Genomic DNA, 10943 nt, shown 5'->3' with positions numbered 1-10943 from the left:
GTTCCCCACATAAATCGTTGGCTCGGCCTCGCTGTCATAGGGAAAGCTCTTGAGCTGGGGGTTGACCGTGTGTCGCCTGCCGGTGCTCTGAGCCCTGCAGTGGGCAGTGGAGCCGCAGAGCAGAGTCTGCCCGGGGGTGCTCACCTCTTCTGCGTTCTCCACTTCCATGCGAGCCCTTCCATTGGCCCAGTGTTTCCTAAACGTTACACTTTAAGTCCCATCTTGATGGTTTTGCCCTCTTCACGTTTTCTGTTATTAAGTCAACTCACTTTCAAACTTAAATTCATGCAGATAATTACTCTCTGTGGAATATTGGTCTATTGGACTAATTCTTTTCTATTTGCCACTTAAAGGAACAACTAAAAGCGTCTTTTATCGGCTCAGAGGGCATCAGGTCCCTTTTAGGAAACACTCCCCCGCACTGCAGTTCTAAAGCGTTGACACCGAACTGGAGTATGAGCAGTGGAAGTGACTTCAGCTCGGAAGGGCCGGGGTGGGGGGTGCTGCCTGCAAGGTTCCCCTGGACACAGGGATATTTGGCTGTGTCCATGACAAAGCTCGGGGTCGTAACCTTGCAGGGAACAGCTGGGTTTTTTAACCTGATGAAACACACATGTACATGCACATGTGTGCACAAATACGCGTGTCTCCACATCTCCTAAGTTTTATTTTGTTTTGCAGGTTTGATCTTGCTCTTCTACCTAGTGTTTTATGGGTTCCTGGCTGCACTTTTCTCATTCACAATGTGGGTTATGCTTCAGACGCTGAACGATGAGGTTCCGAAATACCGTGACCAGATCCCTAGTCCAGGTAATTATGCTGACCGTGGCTTTTAGCCACATTGGGTTATAGGTTATTCCATCAGTCTGTTTTGTAGAACAGATAGAAGAGAGACCGGAGTTGGGTAATGTGAAAGTTCTGATATTTTGTTTGATATTTACGTATTGATTTAAACACCTTCACAGTTCACGTATTGGTAAGTCTTGAGTCTTGTCAAGAATAAGCAGAAATTAATATTGAGGATTCTAGCAAAGCCAAGTTTGAGCACTATGTTTATAGTTGTGAATGATTTTATGAACAACACGTAGCAGTTACACTCTGTATGTTTAGTTCTTGTCTATTTTTTTTTTAAATCTTCATTATATTGGAGAATATGCTTTAGTATAATAAAAATCTTAACCAAATCACCTATTTAAATCACGTTTTCAGCCTCCTGAGTTTTTCCTTTTTAAACAGTCTTGAAAGGCCAGCTCTGCCTTGACCGTTGGACACAGCCCTTGTCCTCACGGTGCTGAGTAGAGAAGAGCGAAGACAGTGACGTTCAGGACTCCCCTGGATATAAGTCCCCCCAGCGGGAACAGCTGCTGGAGCTGATGGGGGAAGGCTCTGCCCGGAGGAGGGGCTCTGAGAGCAGGTGGCGTGGGAAGGGGAGTGGCTGACAGCTGGTTTCTCCGGGGCAGTGAAGTTTTCTGCCAGTGGTGATCGCCCCCCTCAGGTCCTTCAGCAACATCTGGAGACATTTTTGGTTATTTCAGCCAAAGAGGTGCTGCTGTGCACAGAGGCGGTGTTGGCGGTGAACGACTTAGAATGCACAGGACAACCCCCGCGTCAGATGCTTACCTGGCCCCAGATGTCAGCAGGGTGGAAACTGAGGGGCTCCCGTCGAGGGCCTGGCTCAGGTTCCAATTTCCCCAACCACTTTTTTCTTGCAACAGTTTGTTCTATTGGTTTTCATTATTTACAGCTAATATTTGTCTGGACATCTGGAATAATGCATACTGCGAACATAATTTTCCATATTGTTTACTGAGATGTGCTTTCTAGGGATAAAAATAAGGAGAGAAGCACGTTTGATGTAGTCAGTGACCCCCCCGCCCTTTTCCTTGTCTCCCTCCGTAGGACTTACGGTGTTTCCAAAACCAGTGACCGCGTTGGAGTATTCGTTCAGCATGTCTAATCCAAAATCCTACGAAGGGTACATCAAAGACCTGAAGAAATTTCTAGAGCGTAAGTGTGTTTTCTAAGAATAATGTAAAAGATTTTTCGTTATAGAAATGAGCACCAAATTGTGATTATTTTTGGAAACATTATTCTAAGAGTTAGATTCAACTTACGAGTAGATTTTATGATTAGTTGTGAAAGTGTTCTACCTTCCGATAGGACCCCAGCCAGGCCGGTAGACAGTCCACATGAGTTTCCCGTCCTGTGATACGTGCACTAAGTTCACTGAGACGCAGAATTGACGGGTCCAGTCGCATCACCAGCTCTCTACCACCTGGCCGGCTCACCTGACTTATCAACGCCGCGGTTTTTAATTTCACGTTTACTTTGGCCAGTCACCTCAGATCTCTGCCTCAGTCTATTTGTGATAGTCTACTTGTGGTAGAACTCTGCTGCTGGGACAAACCATGGAACTCCTGGATAAAGCTTGTCCTTTGGGCCTGCCCCAAGCAGCCAGGTGCTGCTGAAGGCACACAGTTAAGGGGGTGTATTAGTGCCACAAACCCTTCATCCCTTCTCCCAAGTGGGCCTGCCTGACAGACAGTGCTATTGGATTTCTCCGAGTAATTCTCTGAAGGAGTTATATCAAACCTCTAACTCTTTTTTTTTTTTTAAAGAATTATTTAACCCTATTTATTATTTATTATTATTATTATTATCATTAAATTTGACCGAAGAGAAACAAGGAAAGTGAGAAAGCAAGCCACCAGGTCCGGGACTCTCACCACCACCTGCTGGCCCCAAGCCTCGAACTCTTTACCTTTTTCCCCATTACTCTCCATGTAACCTAGCTTCTTAGCAAAAGCAAACAGACGCACTCAGATGAGGACTCCCCCAGTCCCCCACTACCAGTGAAACCAGCCTACAGCTGCAGCCCTTTGACTGTGCCATCTCTCCGCGCGCCCCCCCTCCCCCCGAGGCCACTGCACCACTTCTGCTTTGGATCCCATCCCTCTCCTGTCTCGGAAACAGTATGCCAGTTACTCTCCCGGGTGTGTGTGCGCATGTGTGTACTGGGCCTCCCTTCCTGTCACCTTGCAGACATCATTAAGATAAGCTTCTTATCGTAAACAAAAAACCTTTTGAGCCCACATATCTACTGGCTGTCTCCTAAATCTCTTTTTCTTTCCCTTGATATTTAAATAATTTCAAGAAATTTTGCAGAAATGTCAGCCAGGTTTAAAATGAAATAGTGCAGAGGCGTGCAGTGAGAGATGCGTTCCTTCCCTTCTCCATTCTGGCTGCAGTCCTGTTTGGGGCAAACATTTTATCTGGGTTTTAGCAATGAATGATAGTCCTCCTTGATGGACATTACCGGCTAACAGTGTGTTTGAGGTAGTAAGTGCTGAAGAGGGAGCTAAAGTAGAGAAAGGGGATGGAGTTGGGAAGGGATGCCGTTTCAAACAGGGTAGTCTGGGAAGGTTCGGGAACACTTGAGGCCAGATCTGAAGGTGGTGGGGAAGTAACCGCGAAGTATCCAGCAGAGGAAGCAGTGGGCACAGCGGCCCTGAGGCTTCGGATGGCGTGTTCAGGGTTCATCAAGGAAGCCGAGGGGCTGGGTGGAGTAGGCCAGCAGGAGAGGAGCGGAGAGCCTGAGGTCCAAGCTACCAGACGACCTGATCGTGTCGGCCCTTCGCTGCCGTTCTTTCCCGTGGTGATAGGGGGCTTTAAGCAGGAATAACAGATCCAATTCATTTTAAAGAATCACTTAGGCCTCTTTTTGAGAGTAGAGGCTGGGGGTTTCCGTAATCCAGGTCAGAGAAGACGGTGACTTGGCAAGGGAGGGAGCAGTGGAGATCGTGAGAAATAACAGAATTCTAGATACACTTTCAGTAGGAAAAAACATCATGCTTTTGCATTTTCTCTTGTTTCTATTCTGTATCTCTAAATATGCTTTCCCTGCTGGCTCTTACACTCGCTTACTTAGCTCGTGGGCCTCAGCTCAGTTCACTAGCGAGGGCTGCGGTCAGCCTCAGCATTGGGAGCGGCTCCTTGCTCCGCTGCTCTCTGCAGGAGCTACGCTCCCCTGGCCCATCCCGTAACCTCCTCTGAGACATTCCCAAGTCTGTTCTGGGAAGCTCCTTCCCAGAGCCCTTCCCTCTGCTGCATTCTGTGCTGATTGTGGTGTAGACCTGCTGCTCCTAGCCACCCTCTGGGACTTAATCTTTTATCACTTTTTTGGGGGGAGGGTAAATTGCCAGAGGGTGCGTGTGCTTGCCAGAAAGTGAACATGAGCAGACATGACCTGTGGGGGAACGGCCACGCCGCATTTCCGTTTCTTCCATCTCTCCTTCCTCCCCAGGTTGTGGGCATGCAGACATCCCTAGCGTTCTTCAAACTTCCGGCAGTTAGCGTAATGGTTATGTCGCTGGACTCCCTATAGTTGACCACGGTTCGAGTCCCAGATCCAGTGGCTTAAACTCACGCCGGGTGTGTGTGCATGCGCGGCCAAGATCCCGAGAAGAGAATGGAGGAGAAGGGATTGTGGTGTGGCCATCCCCCCTGGGGGGTGATTTCTCGCTTTCTGTCTCTCTGTCTCTCTCTGTCTTTCTGGCAAGTGCATGCGCCCTATAGCAAAAACCTCTCCAAACAAAAAAATAGTAATAACAGATGGAATTAATTAAGTCATAATTGTAAATCCACATGCAGTTTTTTCATAGTACACGTTTCCATGAACTTTTCAAAGACCCTTTCTAGTTTTTCAGATCCCTGCCCCTTCTGGGCTGTTCCCCACATTGCAGTCAGCTAACTTGCACGACGTGAGTGTGGTCAGGCCACCTTTGCCACTTCCCCCTATTAAAGCATTTTAGTAGATTGTCATTGCTCTTTGATAGAACATCCACTCATACCCCTGAAATTCTTTGTTTTAATATATTATTATTTTCTTAAAGAATTATTTATTTAATTTTATTTATTCATTCATTTATTTTCATTTGACCAGAGAGAGAGAGAGAAAGTAAGAAAGCAAGCAACCAGGCCCGGGACTCGAACCATGGTTAGCCATATGGGAGTGTCCAGCGCCTTAACCACCACGCCACCTGCTGGTCCAAAGCCCTGGAATTCTTTACCGTGACTTGGACCGTGTGACCTGGTCTCTGCCTTCCATTCTCTGACGTGCTCCCTCCCAGCCTTGGTAACGCCCCACCCCTCCTCTATCCACGCAGCTGCATCCCTTAGTGTAGACTGTCAGTGCTGTGATTTGCAGCCCCACACCTAGGGACTGACACTCAGCGTCTGTCTTCCCTGCTAGACTGGCAGACCTGAGGGCAGTGGCAATGCCTGGTGCCCAGCACACAGAAGGCGTTCAGATGGCATGGCAGCCATGGTTTGTCCCCGCAGTGGTGGCAGGAGAGACCGACCCTCTGTCACCTAGATGGCGTGGGTGCTGAAATGCAGTAGGTCTAGAGTCCCAGATAGCTGTCGTCATTCTCGGTAGCAGTGCTGTTTTCGTCTTTGGAGAACACTGCCCCAAGGATGAGCGTTCCTGGTGGACTCAGTACCATTTCTGGCTGACCGGGCACATACGTGTGTTTCCTTTTTAGCATACATGGCACAAGAGCAGAAGAATGTCACAGGCTGTCGGGACGGAGTGCTGTTTGAACAGAAGGGCCCAGTGTACGTGGCGTGTCCGTTTCCTCTTACGCTGCTTCAGCCATGCAGTGGTACGGACGACCCTAATTTTGGCTATCCCCAAGGAAAACCCTGTGTCCTCGTGAAAATGAACAGAGTACGTACGTGTTTTCCCTCTGCTGCTGCTTTGTTCCAATACCCTCTGTAAAGAAGCTGGCAGCTACTTCTGAGTTGTGCTGGCGAGTTCATGTCTTCCTTATTCAGTGTCCTCTCACTGAAGGGTCGCCTGTTCAGTAGGCTAGCAGTGATATATACTCATCGTTAGGAGGAAGGAAATTGAAGTGAAAGAGGTTTATTAATTTTTATTTTATTTTATTTTATTTTATTTTTATCTGTTATTTTTTAATTTGACCAGATTGAGAGAAAGAAAGGGAAAGTGAGAAAGCAAGCTGCCAGGTCCAGGACTCAACCGCAGTGGGCCATGTGGGAGTCCAGCACCTTAACCACCACGCCACCTGCTGGCCCCTATTGTTTTTTTTTTTCTTTAAGAGAGATTTTTGCCATAGAATAGGTGCACTTCCCAGAAAGTGAGAAATCCCACTCCCACCCCACCCCCAGAGGGAGTCGTAGCCACAGTGCAATCTCTTCTCCATTCTCCTCCCAGGATCGTGGGCATACACGCATGCTCAGTATGAGTTTCAAGCCACTGGGTCCAGGACTCGAACTGCAGTCAGCCATGTGGGAGTCCAGCACCATCTGCTGGTCCCAGGAAGAAAAATTAATACAGCAAAAGAAGACTGGTTCATAGGTTAATCACAGATTAGGGAGTTAAGGTCACTTCTGCCGATCCCTACGTGGAAAGTCTCCTTGCATTTCTGCATAGATGAATGCTTCAGGAAGTGAGTGTTCTGGTTGTTACACCCAAAGTGTGGCCTCGTTTAAGGTGCAGGGTTCATCTTGGAGTCCTGTGTTCTAAAATTAAGTCCTGGTGACTCCGTGATGTCCTGCTTCATTTAGCTTTTTCTGACTGTTGAGTGTGAGGATCGTGTTTGCAGCCTGTACATAATTAGTGAAGCACAGAGGAGCGCAGTGAGATGTCACCGTCAGGGCCGTGGCCGCAGCATTTGCTGTGTTGTCTGAAGGGGCTGCCAGGCCGTGCAGCGTTAGCAGAGGCAGTGGTGCACTCGGGCATCGTGCGGCTCCTCTGCGATGCAGTGATGCTGGGCCCAGGCCGAGCTCTCCAGGCGGCGCTGCAGAGCCATGCTCTGGCACAGCTAGCCTTCCAGGGCCGCGGGGTCTCCCTCAGCGAGAAGTCAGTCCTGGTCGTCCCCTCGGGGAAGGACAGTTCCTTGAACGGATGTGCAGGCCTCTCAGGGTGAAGAGTTTGTCAGCCACTAGAGGTACCATTCCCAAGCAGGTCACTCCCAGCCTTAGTAAGCACAACTTGGGTGTTTTGAGACCAGCATTGCAAAATAAGGAGTTGGAGTTTTCCAACAGGTAGAGCCAGCTAGACTCTGAAGGGTCCAGTCCACACTGCTACTGCTCCAGCCCCTCCTTCGTTCCCTTGGAAGGTGGTAGGCGATGAGTTTCCGGGGTGTCTCTTAGCACTCTAGAGAGCTTCGGGAACATGGTCTGACATTGCCAAAATAAAGGATTATCGAGCTATTTTAATAGGACTTGACTAAGCGCTGAGGTTGAAGTGCGCCGAAGGTGACGTGAAGCTAGATCGTCTAGTTCGTAGGACGAATCGAGCTTGTCCACTTGAGCAGAAATGCCTGCTGTGATCACATCCCGCTCAGAGTCTCCGCAGCACGTGCGCTGCTGAAAGTCTGCTCCCTCAGGAGGCCGGGAGGAGCCCTATCTCCCAAGGCCACCTTCGGAGCTTATTTTCTTTCTCAGGGTGGCCTCTTCGAATGATGAGGGTCTGAGACCGTACTTGCTGAGGGGGCATGACTTTCCAGGGTTCACAGGACAGCATCAGACACACACAGGAGCCTGTGATGAGATGTCCACACCCCATGTCACGGGGAGTTTGATCCCAGTGTAGTTCCCGAGTCAGCAGGGCAGGGCTCCATATTGCTGTCAGTGATATTAACATAAAGGTTGCAACGATGCTTGTCTTTTTTTTTTTTTTTTTTAAGATTTATTTAACTTTATCTATTTTAATTTGACTGGAGAGGGACAGAGTGTGTGTGTGAGAGAGAGAGGAGAGTGAGAAAGTAAGCCACCAGATCCAGGCCTCGAACCATGGTCAGCCATGTGGGACTCCAGCGCCCTCAACCACCACGCCACCTGCTGGCCCCATGATGCTTGTCTTTTTTTTTTTTTTGGAGAGATTTTCACTGTAGGGCGCGTGCGCTCGCCAGACAGACAGAGAGAGACACAGAGACAGAAAGCGAGAAATCACCCCCCAGGGGGGATGGTCACGCCGCAATCCCTTCTCCTCCATTCTCTTCTCGGGATCTTGGGCACGCACGCACACGCGCCCGGCGTGAGTTTTAAGCCACCGGGTCCGGGACACGAACCACAGTCGACTGCGTGGGAGTCCAGCGACATAGCCATTACGCTAACTGCTGGTTCCCTATGATGCTTGTCTTTTGAAAGGAATATTTATTTGACAAGCATTCCCATGTAAGCTGTCTATAAACTTAGTAGAATGCCCCAAAATGCACTTGCTAAGTAGAGAGGCAAACACCTGTAGCCATACATCTGGTGTTGCATCAGCTACACCTGTTCTGGGGGCCTCACGCGTGGGCCCGGATGGTGCTGAGAGCCTCGAGGCTCTTCCTAGGGTGCACCTTCACGGAGCTGACTATGAGCCAGAGCGAGGCTCTGGGGCGTCATGGAAGCACCTGCTGGAGACATAACCTGGTATCACCAAGAGCAGCAGGTTACTACGGGGTGCTCCTGTGGTTCTCACAGTGTAAGTAACTGCTCACGTGAATAATTTGATTTAAAGGCTTCTGTTTGTTTCTTGTTTTAAGGGTAGCAAAGGAGGACTAGCGGTTAGCATAATGGCTATGTCGCTGGACTCCCATGTAGCCAACTGAGGTTCAAGGCCCAGACCCAGTGGCTTAAACTCACGCCGGGCGCGTGTGCATGCATGCCCAAGATCCCGAGAGGAGAAAGGAGAAGGGATTGCGGCGTGGCCATCCCCCCTGGGGGGTGATTTCTCGCTTTCTGTCTCTCTCTCTCTTTCTGGTGAGCGCACATTCCCTATAGCAGAAACCTCTCCAAAAACAAAAGGTAGCAAAGGTACAGTACTGTGTCTCAGTCAGTCCTTTGGTATTTCATCTATTTTCTAAGTAGCCCCAGCAATAACAGGGCTAACTGATAAGGTTATTATATTGAAAGACCCATTTTTATGTAACCCTAAAGTAAAATTAAAAGGCAGATACAGCTGGGTTAATACACGGAGTTAGTGTTAATCTCTGTCTCTACCTGGGCCCCTGGAGGTGGTGTCATGGCATACGTGTGGGGCATTTATATTAATCAGCAATTTTTTTTTTAATCTTAGATCATTGGATTAAAGCCTGAAGGAGAACCAATGATAGACTGTACTGCAAAGGTTGGTATTCACACCTGACTTCTGCTAAGCTTTAATTACTTTAACTGCTTGAAAGTCTAATGAGCTTAGTCACCTTTTTTCCTTCCCTGTCACATTTTTAAGTCCCTTTCTGGTGCCATTCTCTTTCTTTCCTCAAAGACAGTGTCTCCCTGTATCCCGACTTCTGCCAGCCTTCTGAGCAGTGGCGGCCCCCGGCACGCGGCACCACCCCAGCTCCCTGACAGGGTCCCACTGTGCTCCCAGGCTGGCCTCCAGCCTGCTGCCCTCTTCTGTCAGCATCCCGAGTTGCTGGGGCTACAGGTGCTGCCCTGTGCCCGGGGTGGGGACCAGAAACGGAGTCCCGGCCCCTGCGGGCTGAGCCTGCCGAGCAGTGTCCCGGGGCACACCACCACGGCCGGGCCTCTGCTGCCGTTCAGCAGATTCGTCAGATGGGTCTCAGGTCTTCCCCACATGCCTTTACGTCCACGTGTACTGGATTTCACCACATTCACATAAAGCGTGACACACATGAGTGCCTTTAATGTTCACACACCCCATATTTCATCAATTCCAACAGTCACTTTTTAGAGAGATTTGTGTTATAGGGTGCATGTGCTCACCAGAGGGACAAAGATAGAAAGCTAGGAATCACCCCCCGGGAGGATGGTCATGCTGGAGTCCGTTCTCCAGTCTCGCTTGGGATTTTGGGCACACACGCATACGTACCAGGCATAATTTTTAAGCCGTCAGGTCCGGGACTTGAACTGCTGTCACCTACATGACAGTCCAGCGACATAACTATTATGCCATCTGCTGGTCCCTCTAACAGTCACATTTTAACCCCAGCTTATTCACACTAAAATTGAAGTTGGCCTTAGAACTGATGGAGTCTTAATACTGTCTTGTGGTTTTTTTCTTGCTTAATAATATATAAATTAATGCTCTAACCGTTAGTGCTGAGATTTAATGAAGCTGGTGCATTTCCCTCAAGTAGAAGCATTCTTATTCCCCCTTGTCCTGCTTGAGTTTTTCTGGAGTGCTGTACAGTTTTTCTCTCATAACGTCTTCTGTTTTCTCTCCATGCTGCAAATGCACCTAAGACAAATATATAAACGATGGGTAAGAGTTCTGAGGAGAAATCATTAAGTTCTAAATTTAATTTCATCTTTGTGTTAAATAGTAACATTCAACTCCAATTGTATGGCTGAAGCATTGTACTTAAATGTTGTATTGAAATTACTTTCCAAGTGCTGGGGGGAAACTGATCATCTTTAGATAATGAATAGTTGGTTTTATTTTAAAGAATTATTTTATTTAACTTTTGTTTATTTGCTTATTTTAATTTGACCAGAGAGGGACATAGTGAAAAAGAGAGAAAAAGGGAAAGTGAGAAAGCAAGCCACCAGATCCGGGACTTGAACTGTGGTCGGCCATGTGAGAGTCCAGCGCCCTTAACCTCCATGCCACCTGCCGGCCCCATGAATAGTTTTTCTATTTGGGCAGAAACTTCTTGCTCAGTGGTCCTCAGACTTGATAGTGCGTCAGAATCCCCTGGGCTCATTGGGTCCCCTGCCTCCGTTTCTGACTCAGTGGGTCTTGGGTGGGGGCCAGATGGTGCGTTTCCTGCCACCGTGCCCAGGGGCTGCTGATGCGGCCTGCTCTTAGCTTCTAAGAACCCTGCTTTAGGGTGCCCCTGTTGATGTTGGTCTTCAGAGTTTTTATTCACGGTGAACAGTAGAATAAAGGGCCGGGAAGTTGGTGGTTGCTCATCAGGGCTGAGTGTACATGTAACCTAGGCAATTCACTGCACCTCCGCGGGCCACAC

At 48.7% G+C, this 10943-nt stretch overlaps 1 protein-coding gene across 1 annotated transcript in view; it reads left to right on the top strand.

Annotated features, from left to right (window-relative positions):
* Window positions 1-681: 681 nt before the first annotated feature.
* Window positions 682-10943, top strand: part of ATP1B3 (ATPase Na+/K+ transporting subunit beta 3) — a 17505-nt gene continuing 7243 nt past the window's right edge. The window contains exons 1-4 of the mRNA XM_027765875.1: window positions 682-810; window positions 1900-2007; window positions 5544-5728; window positions 9089-9139. Coding sequence (XP_027621676.1) covers window positions 744-810; window positions 1900-2007; window positions 5544-5728; window positions 9089-9139 — 411 coding nt within the window. The 5' untranslated portion in view covers window positions 682-743. The remainder of the gene's footprint in view (window positions 811-1899; window positions 2008-5543; window positions 5729-9088; window positions 9140-10943) is intronic.

Source organism: Tupaia chinensis, unplaced genomic scaffold (genome assembly GCF_000334495.1).
Source record: "Tupaia chinensis unplaced genomic scaffold, TupChi_1.0 Scaffold139833_1, whole genome shotgun sequence".
In the NCBI taxonomy this organism is placed as follows: Eukaryota; Metazoa; Chordata; class Mammalia; order Scandentia; family Tupaiidae; genus Tupaia; species Tupaia belangeri.
This window is presented reverse-complemented; position numbering and strand designations above follow the sequence as displayed.